Consider the following 16,261-nt stretch of genomic DNA (forward strand, 5'->3'; position numbering starts at 1 on the left):
TTCCATTCTACTTGTATTCTATTTAAATACCTTCTAATTTTTCTTTTTCAATTTCTTTTTGATTCATGAAATGCTTGAGCCTGAGCCTATAGTATACCGTCCAAAGTATGATACATCACGTCCAGCATCCCCCGCCTCTACCGCAGCGAGACCTTGAGCGAGAAGTCCACAATGCCCGTCCCCTGGTGGATTGAGCTCGTCGACAGAATATCCACATCCGGGCACGCATACGCCGCGGCATTCTCCTCCGTCAACCCGCCACTAACCTCTACCAAGAAAGAGCGGCCCTTCCCGGCCCACCTCTCCTTCAACGACCTCGCCGCCTCGCGCACACCCTCGGGCGTGAAGTTATCCAACATGACCACATCCGCCCCAGCCCCAATCGCCGCATCCGCTTCCTCCACACTCCTCACCTCCACCTCAACCTTCGTCGCAAAGCCACCCGCCGCCTTCGCCGCAGCCACCGCGCGCGGAATAGCCGCCGCAATAGACTCGGGATTCGTCTTGCCGCCAGCTGCAGCGCCGTTATTGGCACACGCCCAGACATGGTTATCCTTGAGCATGGTCATGTGGCTCAGGTCGTGGCGGTGGGGGTCCGCGCCGCCAACCAGGATGCCGTACTTCTCGACCACGCGGAAGCCAGGCGTGGTCTTGCGAGTACCAGCGAGGGTGCCGGTCCAGCCCTGAGCGCGGAGGGCAGCTAGCATGGAGGCAGATTTGGAGGCGATGCCGGAGCAGCGGGCGAGAATGTTCAGGGCGACGCGTTCGCCGAGGAGGATTTTGCGGACTGGCCCGCGGACGGTGGCGCAGTGGGTTATCGTGTTGGCGGGGAGAAGAGTGCCTTCTTTAATGTGCCATTCGATACTTGATTAAGTTCCGTGTGAGTGATGGATGCTAGCTTGAGGGAGTAGGATAGGGTATAGACGGGGTATAGACGTACGAGCAGCCGAGTTGGGAGAACACCTCGTTGAAGAAGGGGACGCCAGCGATGACACCCTGCGCAGCGTCAGTATTTGGCGTGGAACTTCAAAACAAGTCCACATGATGGACATGCGACATGGATTTGAGAGGTGTTGACTCACCTGGCTCTTGCCGAGCAGTCGGGCCTCGCCGTCAGACTCGCCGACGACGAAGCCGCCATAGTCCAGGCTGGGACAGTCCTCCTCGAGCCAGTTTGTGATCAGGCGCTTGTAATTGCCTGGTAGCAGGTGGGACAGGTCCCCGTGAGAAGCAGCCATGGTTGTGCGTGGTTGTTTGTGGAAAGGAGGGAGGGGAATGGAATTGGAGGAATTGGAGGTGGGGGAGATCTGCGCGATTGAAGATGCGGCGGCAGATGGCTTCTCCCCGCGCGGGGCCGGGCAGACTCGGAGGAGGGGGGTCACGTGTATAGTATAGTATAGCATTTGGATTTGGATTTGTTCGCCTTCTATCTATAACATTCTCCTTGGATGGTCGGCTCGTAGCGACTACCCCGGGCGACAAGGCTGTTCATATTGGGGATGTCATGACTACCTCCCTGCAGCACACTTGGAGCCTGGATAGGGCGGTCGCTCGATTGGAATTCTCGGACAATGCTTCATATTTAAGAACCGATATTGGATTCCTTTATCTCCAGTCCCTAAATAGTCCCAAGCCCTTCCCTTCGCATCTGGTCAATGAGGGCATATCAGTCTTGCAGGAGACTTGGGTCGTTCTCAGCGGCGAAGTGGAAGTGGCCCTGCGGCTCCCTCCCAAATATCGGTCCAATGGCCATTGAGGCGTCAATTTCGCAGGTCTTCATATTTGAGGAATAACTACATCTCTAAAACTTCCCAGTAATTCTTTCAGATCTACCTACTCGGAATGCGGAATGAGTGAATGACAAGATCCAGCAAAACGCGTTCACTGCCGAGATAGAATGCCCGACCAACCCAGCCCCGCTCAAGCAATGTAGCTCGTGTCCACCCAGTCCTTGTAGTCGCTGCCGAGGATACTAGTAATGGACACTGCAGTGGAGAGAGTAGTAGCGAAGCTAGCCCGAGTGCCTTCGGCGCCATCACCGGAGTTGTCATACTCACCGAAGAGGACGTCTCCCGTGTTGGGCTCGCTGCTCGACCACTCTGACCAGCCGGCGGAGTTGATGACGTCGCTGAGATTGGTGTTCTGGAAAACCACATGGGCGTACTCCGTCCACGGTCGACCTAAATAGTAGGTTCCCTCGGTGACGTCCTCACCGGACGCCGCCCCGACAGTGCTCTCGTTGATGACGAAGTATCCTGAGTCGGAGCTGGCGGGACGGCCTTGCGCAGTGATGGTGCCGCCTGAGTAGGTCAAGACGCCGATGTCACAGCTGTCGAACCAGGCATTGCCAGTCTGACCGAAAATAAAGTCAATAGCACCTTCAATGTAGCACTTTCCGTAGACTTGGTAGCCGGTCTCGGCGAGGACGGTATCTGTATTGCGAGTCAGACGCTGTTGATATAGAATAGAAGGGCTGGAGATGAATGACCCTGAAACCCGGTAAATTGGCAGCCATAGTAACCCTGCTCAGTGTTGTAGGCGCTGAGCGCAAGAGCCTGATGGCCCTCTCCGTACGTGTTCTTCACGTTGATGTTGTAGATCTTGGAGTTGGCGGCATAATTTCTTAGTGTGGCTAAGGCACTGATTAGGGCGATACGTTCTGCGGAGGGGACAGGTGTGAATTGTACCAGACTCGTCATCATTACTCACATCCGCCAAGCTCAAATTGTAGGTGATAGTGGCGGTATTGGAGGAATAAGAGGTGTCACTGATCAATCGTGTCTGTTAGCCGGCGTGAAGGGGATCTGTTTCATTTGGAGGACGCACTCGTCGGTCTGTCCGTAGATGATCAGAGGCCCCGATAGCTTGGGAAGATACACCTGTTCTGTGTAGGTGCCTTTTTCAATGAAGATGGTCTGGGTATCGGAAGTGGAGGTGTCTAATGCGGCAATGGCCTCGCTGACCTGTTTTGTCCGTGAGCATGCGTGGCGACCACCACAATTTCATTGATCAGATCATACACTAGAATAGTCCCCTCCCGACTTAGCCACCACAATTGATCCAGACGGGGCAGTGGTACGGCTCGCCGCCAGCACTGAGACTGCGAATGAGACCAGGGTAATCAATTTCATAGTGGTTGATCAGCAGTAGTCTGAAGGGGCAAGGGTTCTCATCTGTACACAATTCACTTGACTACCTATGAGCTGATGGCCGCTCTTTCATATCTCCCATATATATTATAACTCCCCTCATCCTGACCAAACAAAGGCCAGCCGAACAGACTGTTTCAACACGCCTTGCCCAGCCCGATCGGGGCCACATCTCCGATAGATTATATCATTTTCCCCACTCCAGATGCTCCCGAATCCACCTATCGCACGAGCAAATTGCGGTCAGGAAGGAGCTAAGCACCAGAGCAGCCCCTGGCTAATTAATATCTCCGTCAGTGGACAGTATTTCCACCAGTCGACAGCGAGCCTGACGAATGCTGGCCGGATCACGTGTGGTTGCCAATCCCCCGCCAAATCTCAGAGCCAGTCTTAACATAACAACGATATCACTCCGAGAGGGTCTGACGAACCTAAATAGCCTCTAGCCAGTCTTTTTCCGTCTGGATGATCAGCACCTCTGATCAAATGTGGAGGGACTTGCTGAACTCTACTTAGCCTTTCGCATGCCCCGTTTATAGAGCAAAGGCTGCCGAGCGACGGAGGTTTCCAGCGGAAGAGTGCAGAGACTTCTCTTTGGATGCCATCCCCAGCGTCTTTTGTGCCCCAAAGTAGTAGACTGGCTCGCATCTAAGACACCATTCGTCCCAGGGCTGATGTCATTGAAAGACTTATCCCAAATAAGCATTAGGCTTACCAGCAACCTTCTTGGCACCTTCGCAAAACGACCGGATTGAGCTCCACCAATTCGTTTGTCTTCCGTTGTCTAATGATGGTGAGATAGATCTCAACATGTCAAAGTGGATGTCTCCAACAACGCTCCCTGGTCGTCTCTTCTCAGTCAATCGGGCCCATGTTGTCGACAGCCACGCGAGCAGAGCGCACTATCTCAATAATACAGCCTATATATATGTCAGTATCCCCTTGGCCTTGACAGGTTTGATTCATAAGATGTGGCAATTGGAACTGTCCAACATGGACCAGGCATAGCCAAAGTCAAGCGAAACGAAGAGCTAATTTTTATTTCTTTTGGTATGGCTTCTGAGGCGACATGTTGTATTGTATAGTGTCATTCGCATTACCGAAGAGTAAGGTGAAAACAGCGAACACAACGCAGTTAGAGCATAATGCATCAAAGGCTCTCTCCCTTCTACTGTAACGAATGCTAGACAGTATCTACCTGATCAAATAGTCGAGCTTCAACAAAAAGGCCATAAAATTCACGGCCCTAATGAAGGGTTCTGTCAAAGGGCAACAAGAGTACAACTCGCCAGCGATAAGTTGGAAGATTCGTGATTTTCACCCTCTTTGGTTGATGAAAATGCACGCGGCTTTACACCTAGTGTTACAACCCTGTTAATTGTTCAGGACAGAAATTAATCGCACCAGCCCTAATGCTTGCTACTCGATGTAAGAGGTGCCTGAGAAATCGGGTGCCCACTTAACATCTGACGCCGAGATGCCGCGGAAGCACACGACCTCCTTCTCCTGCACCTACCTCATCACTTCCAGCCAGACCATGACGAGCATTGTCCGGGGTCCGGGGTCTCTTTGGGCTCCTTTAAGAGCCACACGCCTCTCATACACACCTTTGCGCCCCCTCCCGTTGGCGTGCTACCACCTCGCTCCATTCTCTACCTCCGCGGCCTCCCACGCCCCCAAACAACGGCCCCGAGTCCGATCAGCATCCAAACCAAATCTGCCAGTCTCAACCACACCAATTCTAGACGACCTCTCCCCCAACCACGTCAATGCACCCCTCAGCACCTTCCCCGCGCCTCTCGACTTCCCAGACCCGCTCCCCGCCTCCACCCCAACCGCAGAGAAACTCAAGCGCCTCATCGCCGTCGGCCGCGCCTACCTGACCTTCTACAAAACGGGCCTGAAAAACGTCTACCACAACTACCGTGCTGCCCTCTCACTGCGCCGCGAGCTCGGCCTCCCCGCCTACTTCCCCGTCTCACCGCCACGCAGCACAGCCTTCAATGAGGCCATCCTCACCTCCCCTTCCACCCCAGAACTACCCTTGGGCCGGGGCCAATTCCAGCTCGTCCGGCGCTCGGCCCGTGACGTGCGACGGATGATCCCGTTCACGCTCATCCTGATTATCTGCGGCGAGTTCACGCCGCTGATTGTGCCGATCTTCGGTAACGCGATTACCCCGGCCACATGTCGGGTCCCAGGGCAACTGGCCAAGGAGCGCGAGGCGGGGTCTAAGCGGAAGGTTCTCGCGCTGCAGGCGCATGCGGCGGCGTCTGCGGAGGCGGGCGAGACAGCACCGGCACCCGCGATGGGCAGCGACGAGGAGCTCGGGCAGCTAGCGCGATTCGCGAGGGCAAGCTTCGCGGCGGGGGCGAGTGCGGAGGAGGTCCTACAGGCATGTGCGGTATTTGGGCTTGTGACGAAGCACGATCGGTTCTTGGGGCGGCTGCTTGTAGGGCCGGTGTATCGGCCGCGGCTACTGCGGCACTTGCATTACATGACTATTGACGACCGGATGATTTCTGACGCGGGAGTGGGCGCGCTGAGTGCCGAGGAAGTTCGGATTGCGGTTGAGGAGCGCGGCGCTGGAGATGTGGCGGCGTTGCTGCAGGGGGCGAAGGCTGAGGCTGTCGAGCGGGAGTGGTTGACGAAGTGGTTAGAGGCCAGGAAGAAGATGGTGTCTGCACAGCGTGAATAGCTTGCTAATGACCCTAGAGCATCAGGCAAAACAGAAGAATTCTGTACGCCGAGATGGAGGCGCAGACGGAGTATGCCTCCGGAACTCCATGGGCGGATAAAGGAGATACCGGAGAAGGACGGTGGAGAGAAAAGGAGGAACAAAACGCAGAACAGGCCATGATTTGTATAGTAGAGCCGGAATCACCAGAGGGCTCGGTGTATTTGTACTACCATAGAATAGAGTAACTACCATCTCTTCTACTCCAACTACTAACGTCTGCTTATCGCTATCAGCAAAGAGTCCAGAGGAGAATCGGGTATGAATATCAAACAGTAGAAGCTGCATTCTGTCGAAGCATGCTGGAAAAGACAATGACGTGCACGAGAAGCCGCAATACCAGAGTCCAAGTCAAGGAAGAGATCAAAAGACTTAAAAAGGTAAAAAAAAAAATGCAACTAACTCGCTCGAAAACCATTATTTTCGGCTTGAAAAATCGCCTTCAACAACAAAACCGAGGTGGGTATATCAAACCAGCAGATCCGCTCGCTCAAACTCAAACTCAAACTCAGAACTCAAAACTGACCCACCCAAACCCCAGCCAAGCCGAGAGAACAAGACCGGACAAAAGAACACTTTACCAATAAGGGTGCGTTGACCAAGTGCCAAAATCAAGATCGGAATCAGCCAACATTCGTTCAATCCTGTACCGCAGTTCCATCTCCACCCCCAGCAGGCACAGCACCACTTCCTGACGCGGCAGCCTGCGCTTGGCTGCGCACCTGCTTCGCCCAGCGGAGTCCACAACTGTTACATAGATCGCGGTTCCCGCTCGGACCGCGGCGCCACTCAGGCGTATTTTTCGTGCCGCACATGGCACACGCCTTCTCAACTGAGATGGCGCTCTGCTTGCGCTTACGTTTCTTCCGGCGCGCCAGCAGACGCTGCAACTCATCCGCCAGCGTGCGATTCTGCTTTTCTAGCTCGCGCAGCTCGATCTGCCAGCTGGAGCCGCGGGTGGGGTTCAGCTCGGTGAAGAAGGTGGCCGGGGCGTTGGAGGGCGAGATGCTGCGGTTGCCAGTGGGCAGGCCGTTGAGGCCGATGAGAGTGGAGAAGTCGGGCATGTGCTGGCCGAGGGCACCGTATTGACGGGATGGGTTGGGGTCGGCGGTTGTTAGAGTGATGGATTTGGAGGTGCTGGGGACGTTGGCGAGCTCTTCGTCTTCGGCGGCGGCAGTGGCGGAGGTGGAGGGCGGGAATGCGCGCGCGAAGCGGATCTGGGCGACGAGAAAGGAGGGTCGGGAGTTTTGCGTGTCGCCGCAGTAGAGGGTTGTGTGGGCGGAGAGCGAGTGGCCCTTTTTGTGGCGCATCTGGTGGTGGAATGAAGGTGGTTCGCCGTCGTTATGGCCCCGGCCGTTGGCTGCTGCGTCGAGGGCGTCGAATATGGCGCTGGGATCGGACTCGGGCTCCATCAGCTCGTGCATGCCCTTGCCGATCAGGTCATCCGGTGAGCGTCCGAGGACTGGCTTCACCTTGGAAGTAACAAACAGAATGACGCCGGACAGGGAGACCTTGGCCCAAATGTCGTTCTCGGCCAGTGCGGCCTTGGACCCGAGCTGGGCGATCTGGTCTAGGGCGTACACGGGTCGTGGACGGCCAGTCATCACAAGATACTTCCGGCCCTGGTTCGGGTCAATGTGCCATGCACCATGGCTTTCAAACCACATATACCCCTTGTACTTTTGACGAATCCGGTAAACAACACTGACCGGGGCTGGGGTCGTGCTGGCTCGCAGATCACGAATCACAGGACCGATGTCGCTGGGATGGCAGATCGTCGATAGCGTCTTGTTCACCAGTTCAACTGGATCATACTCCAAGATCCGTTTACAAGACGGTGATAAGTAGAGGAATTCACCATTGAATGAGAGCACATGGATCACGTCGTCGGTATTTTCAACTAAGATGCGATCTAGGTAGTGCTGTGACACACTAGGCCCCGGAACACCCACAGCGTTGAGAATAGCCGTAACTTCGTCGTGACCGAACTGTGTGGCAAGATCGGGTCGGAGCCTGTACGCCTCGGCGGGCGGCACCACATACTGAGGTAGTTGGTCGCGTTGATAGTTGATGGTATATGTACCATCTATGGAAAAGAGTCAATAAGTCAAAGTCACAGCAACAGCAACGGCAACAGGAATGGACCACTTGGGTAACATACCAGGGTTCCTCGCCTGGACGGCATCGGGCTTCTCAACCAGATCAACCTGGAAGCCGACATAAAATCGATAATCCTCCGAATCCCACCGGATGGGGATCATCGTAATGAGGTTCATGAACGGCTGCCCACCCTTGCGGTAGTTGATGATACTGGCCTGGATCTCAGTGCGATCATGAATGGTCGACCGCAGACGGTACACAGTCTGCCCGTCGACAAAGGAGCGCTTTGCGCCGGCATCAACCTGGCCATCCGGACCTTGAAGAAATCGACAATTGCGGCCGACAATCTCGGCTTTAGTATAGCCAGTTAGACGCTCGAATGCCTCCGAGACGTAGACAATCGGATGGTCTTCCCGCGTAATATCACACAGCACAAAGGCACAAGACAAGTCGACAGCGCCAATGTTAATCTTGGGTTTGGGCCGCAGGGCCACTCGGCTCTAGAAAGTAGCGTAAGACTCCTAGTTCCAGCTCATGCTCAGTTAAAAAAAAGTGTCACTTACGAGAACACCTAGAATGTCAAATCCACTACTTGAGTAGATGCCGGTATGCTGCGAGCTAGACGCATCCGGTGTCGACAGTCCCGGCGAGGGATGCTCTGGAGAGGTAGGGGGTGGCGTCAGCCATGCCGGTACGGGGAAGCCAATGGGTTACAATACGTGGGCATGATCACTCACCTCTGGCAGCGGCAACGGGCTTCTTAGGCTGGATGGCCACCGGCTGCGATGGACGATACGGGGCCGCAGACTGCGCTGGTCCGTACCGAGGGAACTGCTGGCGCTCGTGGGGCGGTTGCTGTATAGGCACCTGCTGCGACCGGTCGCTGGCCCGTGAGAAGTCGGAGTCCTCGAAGCTCCCCGTGGAATTTGCGGCGGTATTGCTGCTGTTGTTGCTGCCGTCGTAAGGGCCTCCCTGTGGCTGGGGCCGAGGTGGTGGCCCTCCAAGGGATGATGGCGGTTGTTGTTGTTGGTGTTGTTGTTGTAGATATTGGCCGCCTTGTGGAATGGACTGGTGGAAGGGAGAGTAGGTCGGATAAAGCTGTCCATGGTCCGTCGGCGGGACGAGTCCCATCGAGTTTGCGGGATAGGTGGTCGGGATATCATAGGCGAACGCGCCCCCGGCGTCGACGGGCATGGACATGGACACGCCCGTCGTGGGCACATCATAGGCCAACATGACATTTGAGAGGCGGCCTTCCAGCTCTCCCTGGGCTCTTGGGGTCTGGTCGAAGCTCTGAAGGGCCAGATCACTGTCCTGGTGGAGCGTAGCACCGAAAGGGTAGTTCCCGACACTGTTGGCGAAGCCCATCAAGGACGGCTCGTTCGAGGAAAGGGACGACTGAAGGTGGGTCGCCACCTCATCCCGTGGATCCTGGGCGTCATCGCGGGCGGCGCCATAGTCGAGGTCGAAACTGTTCAGAGGGTTGGCCATATTTCTGGGGAAGACCAAGTAGGCCACGGGTTGCGGGGGGTCCAGAATGCAAAGCCCAGACGAGTTCCAGAGCCCCGGGAAAGAGGGACCAGCGGGTTGGTTTCCGGTATAAACGCTGTCGACGGGTGACTCCGCATCAAAACTTAATCGCGGGGTTGAAGCCAACGGTGCGATGATAGAATCCAGGAGCCCTCAAAGCGAGTAGGTTGCTGTGAGCATTCGATTTTGCCTGGGGACAGCGTGGAGAGGAGGAAAAGGCGTCAACCCCGTTTCTTCTCTCCTCTTTCGCTCAAAAGTACAAACACCCGTCATTGTGGACCCGTTGGCTGGCGCGGCGGGGCCAATAAGGATGCGATGGGTGCGGCGGCCAGCCCTTGGAGCAGTCGTCGCTGTAGGATTCTTTAACGCGATGGCATTGCGGTCAGCCCCCCACTCGATCAGTTTGCCAGATCGTGAATGCTGCAATGTTGCACATTGCATGTTGCATGTTGAACCTTTCTTGCATCGTGCCGGTTTTTGTTAACCCTGTCCATGAAGGGGTGGATGAGGCGGTGGAGGGACGAAGGGGATGTTGCGGATGGAGTTGATCCATCACAAATGGTCGGCGCATGGACACCTCGCACGTCCGAGGAGACTGACAGGTGTCGCGGAGACCGCCAGCGCGAGAAAAGAAGCCGACAATGGATGTGTATATCGGTAAACGCAAGGGGTTCTCTGGAAGACAATCCCTATAAAGCGAGCACGAAGCGAGAAAGAAGCAAAGCATAGAGAGAGCTATACATTGAAGAGTTCCCGTCTAGGCTGGTCTAATCGCACGCGACCCTGCGACTAGCGCCCAAGCTTGCTCCTCAGTTGTTCAGCTTCCCTTCCTCCCTTTTCCCCCAACACCCAACTTCTTCCCCTCCTTTTCGTACTTTAGTACTTTCGTCCTTTCGTCCTTTCGTCCTTACGTTCCTTTGGCCCCCTTCTGACACCCCTGGCATCGCCCGTGTCGCGGCGTGACTGGTGTCCAGCCTCCCCCCCCGACCGCCTTCCCCTCAAGCCGACCGCGGTGGTCGGCCACGCGATGGCAGACAAGATCTCAATCACTATCTGCGGCGACGGCGGATGTGGTACGTTCATGCAACCTTCTCTAACCTTCTATCTTTTGCCGGGACCATTGCGAGTTTATGATTCGGTGCCGGCGCTGTGGGATTCGTGCGATCGAGATCTGATCAGATCGGGGTGCTAGGCAAATCGTCCATCACGCTACGGCTGGTCCGTAGTCAATGGATCCACGAGTAATGCTCTCCAACCGCAACCCCCAATACATTCTTATATTTGAGTACTGGAAAGGATCTGTCGCTGACACTCCATCGTAGATATGACCCAACGATCGGTATTTCACCCTTCCTGACCCAATTGCGACTGCGACTGCGACTGCGACTGTGACCAACAAACACCCGTCTAATGCGCTCATCCCAGAGGACTCGTACTCGGTAACCCGTACCGTCGACGGCCTACCCTATTTCCTTTCCATCACCGACACCGCCGGCCAGGAGGAATACCGTGGGCTATGGACCGCGTCAACGCTCAAGTCGGACGCGTTCCTGCTCGTCTACGACATTACAAATCCATCCAGCCTACAGACCCTAGACCACTTCATGGGTTTGATCAACATGGAGGCCGAGCAGCGTGTGGAGGACAACGACCGGCTCCGCCGCGAACTCGGGGCCAGATGCGCTGAAGGAGCGCCGGTCGGACTCCCGCCGCCCGTGAAGATCGTGGCGGGGAACAAGTGTGATTTAAAGAACGGGCGCGCGGTGCCGTCTCGCGATGGGCTGGAGTACGCGCGCAAGCACGGCTGTGGATTTATGGAGACGAGTGCGCGGGACATGGTGAATATTGAGGAGACGTTTGCGCGTATGTGTTTCTCTGCATGGCGGGAGATGGTGATCCATGTCTCTGTCTCGATCTGCGGGTGGAAGGCTAGGCTTGGTGCTGTGCTAATAGGGTTTGCAGTCCTCGTCCGTCGTGTCGTCGACACGCGCCGCGTTCATCAGCAACAAAGCACCCCGCGTCCGCCCCCCTTCACGCGCGGGACAATCGGTGCATACGACGGCGCTGCCGCCGATAGCGGCGGATGCCAGTGCCAGCAGGGTGCGTGAGCCTGGGTCCCGGCGTCGTTTCTTTGGCCTGGGTATCCGCCGGAAGATGGCGGAGGCCACGAGCTCGACCGGGGATTGCGGACGGAGGGCCACGTGCGCGGCAGAGACCGAACCCAACGAGAAAGCGCAGGGGAAAGACGCCGCGCAGGACGAGGAGGAAGCCAAAGATTGCTTCCTCCGGCGACTGTGCTGCTGTTGGGGTTAGGGCGCGTGGGATTGTAGATACATCGTATACTGTTTTTGCTTCATATACCCCCCTTGTGCTCCTGTTCTGGCGCTTATCTCTCTCTCTTTCTTCTTTATCTCTCCCCCTTTTTTTTTTCTATCTCTTTCTTTTTTATCCCTCTCTCTCTCTATCTCTCTATCAGAGTTATTAGAGTTCTGTTAGTCAGAGTAATCAGAGTTTTACTCCTCTCTCTCTCTCTCTCTCTCTCTCTCCATCAAAGTTCTGCTAGTCTATTCTAAGTCAACAGTCAATGTTCCATGTCACAGTGCGTCTCTAACCAATCTAGAACCACGATAAGCGTGGCGTTTAACTTCCTTAGTCGATTCAAAACGTGGCTCTCACGTGGAAAGGAATGGTATCGGAATAGCACGCCGGATTCAGCAAAATGCCAGAACAATCGCATCCACGGTTGAGCAGCAGCAGGGCATCTACGGCCACTCACGGAAGACAATCTCCAACTCTATATCGGCGATCCAGGAAGAGTGAGGAGTGGGGAGGGGGAAGAGATAGGACCGCATGTTGGGCCTAGAGGGGACTCCGGATCGTGCCTGGAATGGCCCTTTGGCTCTTCTTTGTACCATTTACCTGATCCGGCGATCCTGCTTCACCCGATTACCAGGGCGATGAGGTCACCATTCCGGCTTCGGAGATCCTCGTCGGGTGATCTGCGCTATCCGACGGGGTGTCGTGATGAATGAGGAGGCTGGTCACGCAACCCTCACGAGTCCCCGAAATGAGTGTGGTGGTTTGCGAGCATCGTGCCTGGATGGGAATAGGAGACGCCGGTTTGGAGTCGAGCCCAAGGGAGCAGACTGCGATGCCGTGGTCGAGTACACGAGCCTACCATTCTCCAGTGATTCCCAAAAGTGTATACCCAGCCACGAACCAGTGCGGCAGATCGACGCAGCCTCGTGCGCTCCCGCATTTCAAATCACGTCTTCACCATCGACGCCAAGTCCCCGCGCCTAGTCCCCGCGCCTGTGAGTTTCCTATCCAAAGTCGGGCCAGATTCCAGGTCCCCCGGTTGCGTGGACCAGGCGCTTCGGGCTTATCTAGAGGACCAGACTGTGCGCCACAGCCTCATGAAGATACGCGGTTGATACGATGTCGGTAAAGCATCAGGAATAATCATGAGGCCATGAAATGGATCACGAAATGGAGGGGGCGCGGCCCTAAGTGGTCACGTCATGGACTTTGGGCACGGTTGCGGCGCTGGATCGATTACTGCACCACCTGCGGCGGGCGGACGCCCTCGCCGAGTCTATTGGACTCGGCCGGCGGTCATGAATCACGAGGGTCGTGTTCAGTCGGGTTATCGTCCTGGACGACATGGCGTCTCAGCCCGGGGGCGAATCGATTGGGGCAGTCCGCCGATGATCAAGTCGCGGGGTCCAGGGTACTGATTTCGAGTTTCGTTATGACAGTTCAGTAACAATGCACCCCGGACGCGAAGTGTACACCAAAGATAGATGCGAATGCTATGCTTACCCTGCGATGGGCACTCATCACGGCCATGGGAGGACCATTGGCCAAATCGAGCTGACCGATGTCCAGTCTACGGTACGGACAGTACAGTACCGTACAATCGCAAACCCCTGATAAGGCGACAATACGGGACACAGTACACGATACGGCCGTTAGGTGGAAGGCTGGAATAACGTCAGCTTGGGATGGATCGGCCACTAACAGCCCAGAGACAGAAGTAACTGGACCAACTCACTGGCTCCTAGCACGCCCAGCATTGAGTGGTTGTCGATTGACAAACTTTGTTTCACGCCTTGGGACGCTGAACTCGGCTAGATCCAGCGTCCGGGAAGCAATTTAGATCCCACAGACTCTCTCGATATTACCCCGTTCCCGGTTCGAGTTGAGACCATGGTCATCATGGGGGCCTCGTAATCGTACTGAGTGCGAGGTTTTCTGGCCCGAGTCGGCATGGCCCTGCCGAGCAGTGCACGTTATACGCATTATTATGCATGCCGCCAAGGCGGGCTGTTGACCCTGCCCATTCTCCTGCGGACGTGCTACACATTATGCGGCACTCGGGATGAGTTATGATTTATGCCAGGGATTCCAGACCATCATCACTACATAATGGCACGCACGATCGCCATGTGATTGTCTGGACCCGGTTTGTTCTGCTGTCTTCCATGTTTTCTGGGTGCTTTTGTTCTGCCTGTGCCTGACTGGGCCGGAAGTATAGTCCTGCCGGGTGTACGTCAGGGCCGTTGGCAAGGCTCCGAGGGCCGATGGAAGCTCCGTCCTCCGCGGGCTGACCTCGCTGGCTGTGAAATGCCGAGTCTTCCCGACTCCACTCCTTCGATAGAGTAATCAGGACAGAACCGAAAAGAAAAAAGTTAAAAAAAAAAAAAAAAAAAAAAAAAAAAGTACCGCTCTGTAATCATCTGCAGTGGAGCCCCCCTCGACTTGTTCTGATCGGATCCGATCGTTTTGTGAGGCGCTGGACGGTACGCTGGACGTATGGGCCGTGTCAACCACAACCACTCTCCCAAATCCCTCGAGCCGTAAAATAAAATCATAAATCATAAATCATAAATGCTAAATTGTAAATTCCATCCTTTTTCCTTCTCGGATTATTGATTCAAATCAAAGAAGACTAAAAAAGGGTCCCCCCCCCTCCCCCCGGCCTCGTCGAAGTCCCTCTCCTACAGACTTACCTTACCGACTCAAAGACTCAACCGGCAATCACCGCCCACGGCTGATGACTAGTATATGACCGACCGAAGACAACTCTGATTACTACTTCACTCTTCTCTGGAACCTGGGCGTACCGTCAAAGTTTCTACTCAAAGTCAATTCTCGTTGGATGGTTGTTACTCCCACGACATCGTCATTAGATCATTGACTGGTTGACGTCGATCATTCGCTGTCCTCCTGGCCGGATCTGGAAGTATAACTCGAGCACGCCAAAAGCAAAATCCAAACCTACCAGACAACCTTTCTGCTCTGCTCCACATTTCACTCCTCCCTATACTCTCTCGACCTCTTTATTACCCGCCTTCCCTCTCTCTTTTTTTTTTTTTTTTTTGGTGATCAGTCTCCCCATCACACTCATACACATACACAATGGCCGCCCGCCAATCAACACCACCGTCGGACCACTCGCACTCCGATAACGTGCGCAAGCGCGTGTGCAAGGCCTGCGACCGCTGTCGCCTAAAGAAATCCAAGGTATGTGCACAGATCGAAGGGATCACCAGAAACACCGCGAGACTGACCGGGCACAAGTGCGACGGAAGCAGTCCATGTTCGCGCTGTCGAGCAGACAATGCCGTCTGCGTCTTCGGCGAACGGAAGAAGGCCCATGATAAAGTGTACCCCAAGGGGTGAGCATGGCATACCACACACATACAAACCAAGGGCCATACTAACCGTTCCCCCCTTCCTGCCCAGATACGTTGAGATGCTCGAACAGCAACAAGCCTGGCTTGTCAACGGCCTGCAAGAACTCTACCGCCGCAGCATCGAAGGCGAAGGCTGGCCGGGCGACCTGCTCAAGCCGGAGCCGAACGGCCACCCCCTCACACACGACCTGCTCAAACGTCTCGGCGCCCTGGACCACTCCAAGGGCGAGCGCTTTGAGGAGAACCCCGAGGCCATGCAGCACGAGCTCTGGCGCAACGGCATGCAGCGCCAGGAATCGACCGACGGCTCCTCCGACAGCCCCCATAGTCCCCTCGCCCGCTCGCGCTACTCCTCCGATACCTTCTCTTCACAGCAGACCCTGCCCCCGACGCCGCCCGCCTACAGTCCGACGCATCACGTCGTGCACACCCAGCCGCAGATCAAGCCCGAGCCCGCGATGAGTGCCGCGCCGGCGCCCCAGCCGCAGTACGCCCTGTCGATGCACGGCGTGGTAAATCCGCTGGCGCTACAGGGTGCGCCGCAGCAGTGGCCGGGGAATCATGGCGGGTTCAATCCGTACGACGAGATGGATATGATGAGCTCGGCCGACTATGCGACCTTCCACCACTTTGAGGACCCGATGCCGTCATCGATGTTCCACCGCCAAATGCCGATGAACTGTGTGCCATCCAGCGAGTATGATGACTTTAAGGAGTTTTTGAATCCGAATGCGACAGAGATCACTTCGATATAAGCTGGGCTCAGCACGGGGCCGGGGCAGGGTTCTTGCTGCTTCTGCGTCGACTGTTGCCTGTGCTGCTTGATCTTTGTTGTTGATTTTCGAACCTAACGCCGTATGACGTGATGCATGTATACTATACATGTTCCTTTTTGTTTTCTCCTTTGTTCACACTTTTCTTTCTGTGGTTGGGGTGATTACACCTCCATTCCCTTTCTATGCTTGTTGGATTCGCTCGCAAGTGCGATCCTATCAATTCTGTACAGTGTTGGGTTCGGGGGGGGGTCTGGTTTCTTCTCACAACTG

At 55.4% G+C, this 16,261-nt stretch overlaps 6 protein-coding genes across 6 annotated transcripts; 3 read left to right on the plus strand and 3 right to left on the minus strand.

Moving 5' to 3' along the window:
• Nucleotides 1–137: 137 nt before the first annotated feature.
• On the minus strand, nucleotides 138–1,238 carry N7482_009361 (nicotinate-nucleotide diphosphorylase (carboxylating); the record flags this gene model as incomplete). Its single annotated transcript, XM_056691485.1, has 3 exons — nucleotides 138–864; nucleotides 941–996; nucleotides 1,083–1,238. 3 exons carry the CDS (start codon nucleotides 1,236–1,238, stop codon nucleotides 138–140), a joined length of 939 nt encoding a protein of 312 aa, XP_056539191.1.
• Nucleotides 1,239–1,920: 682 nt separating this feature from the next.
• Nucleotides 1,921–3,131, minus strand: N7482_009362 (Pectinesterase; the record flags this gene model as incomplete). Its single annotated transcript, XM_056691486.1, has 5 exons — nucleotides 1,921–2,432; nucleotides 2,489–2,632; nucleotides 2,688–2,767; nucleotides 2,827–2,963; nucleotides 3,021–3,131. The coding sequence occupies 5 exons, from the start codon at nucleotides 3,129–3,131 to the stop codon at nucleotides 1,921–1,923; spliced, it is 984 nt and encodes a 327-aa protein (XP_056539192.1).
• A 1,495-nt stretch (nucleotides 3,132–4,626) lies between these two features.
• On the plus strand, nucleotides 4,627–5,847 carry N7482_009363 (uncharacterized protein; the record flags this gene model as incomplete). Its single annotated transcript, XM_056691487.1, has 1 exon — nucleotides 4,627–5,847. The coding sequence occupies one exon, from the start codon at nucleotides 4,627–4,629 to the stop codon at nucleotides 5,845–5,847; it is 1,221 nt and encodes a 406-aa protein (XP_056539193.1).
• Nucleotides 5,848–6,524: 677 nt separating this feature from the next.
• On the minus strand, nucleotides 6,525–9,477 carry lreA (uncharacterized protein; the record flags this gene model as incomplete). Its single annotated transcript, XM_056691488.1, has 4 exons — nucleotides 6,525–7,972; nucleotides 8,048–8,486; nucleotides 8,550–8,644; nucleotides 8,724–9,477. The coding sequence occupies 4 exons, from the start codon at nucleotides 9,475–9,477 to the stop codon at nucleotides 6,525–6,527; spliced, it is 2,736 nt and encodes a 911-aa protein (XP_056539194.1).
• A 1,066-nt stretch (nucleotides 9,478–10,543) lies between these two features.
• Nucleotides 10,544–12,336, plus strand: N7482_009365 (putative RAS small monomeric GTPase; the record flags this gene model as incomplete). The annotated part of the gene is made up of 5 exons (XM_056691489.1): nucleotides 10,544–10,589; nucleotides 10,942–11,379; nucleotides 11,479–11,616; nucleotides 12,098–12,115; nucleotides 12,170–12,336. The coding sequence occupies 5 exons, from the start codon at nucleotides 10,544–10,546 to the stop codon at nucleotides 12,334–12,336; spliced, it is 807 nt and encodes a 268-aa protein (XP_056539195.1).
• Nucleotides 12,337–14,937: 2,601 nt separating this feature from the next.
• Nucleotides 14,938–15,970, plus strand: N7482_009366 (Zn(II)2Cys6 transcription factor domain-containing protein; the record flags this gene model as incomplete). Its single annotated transcript, XM_056691490.1, has 3 exons — nucleotides 14,938–15,042; nucleotides 15,100–15,197; nucleotides 15,265–15,970. 3 exons carry the CDS (start codon nucleotides 14,938–14,940, stop codon nucleotides 15,968–15,970), a joined length of 909 nt encoding a protein of 302 aa, XP_056539196.1.
• Nucleotides 15,971–16,261: the final 291 nt, after the last annotated feature.

This window comes from Penicillium canariense (assembly GCF_028826845.1).
Source record: "Penicillium canariense strain IBT 26290 chromosome Unknown utg000007l_segment0_segment0, whole genome shotgun sequence".
NCBI classification, from domain to species: Eukaryota; Fungi; Ascomycota; class Eurotiomycetes; order Eurotiales; family Aspergillaceae; genus Penicillium; species Penicillium canariense.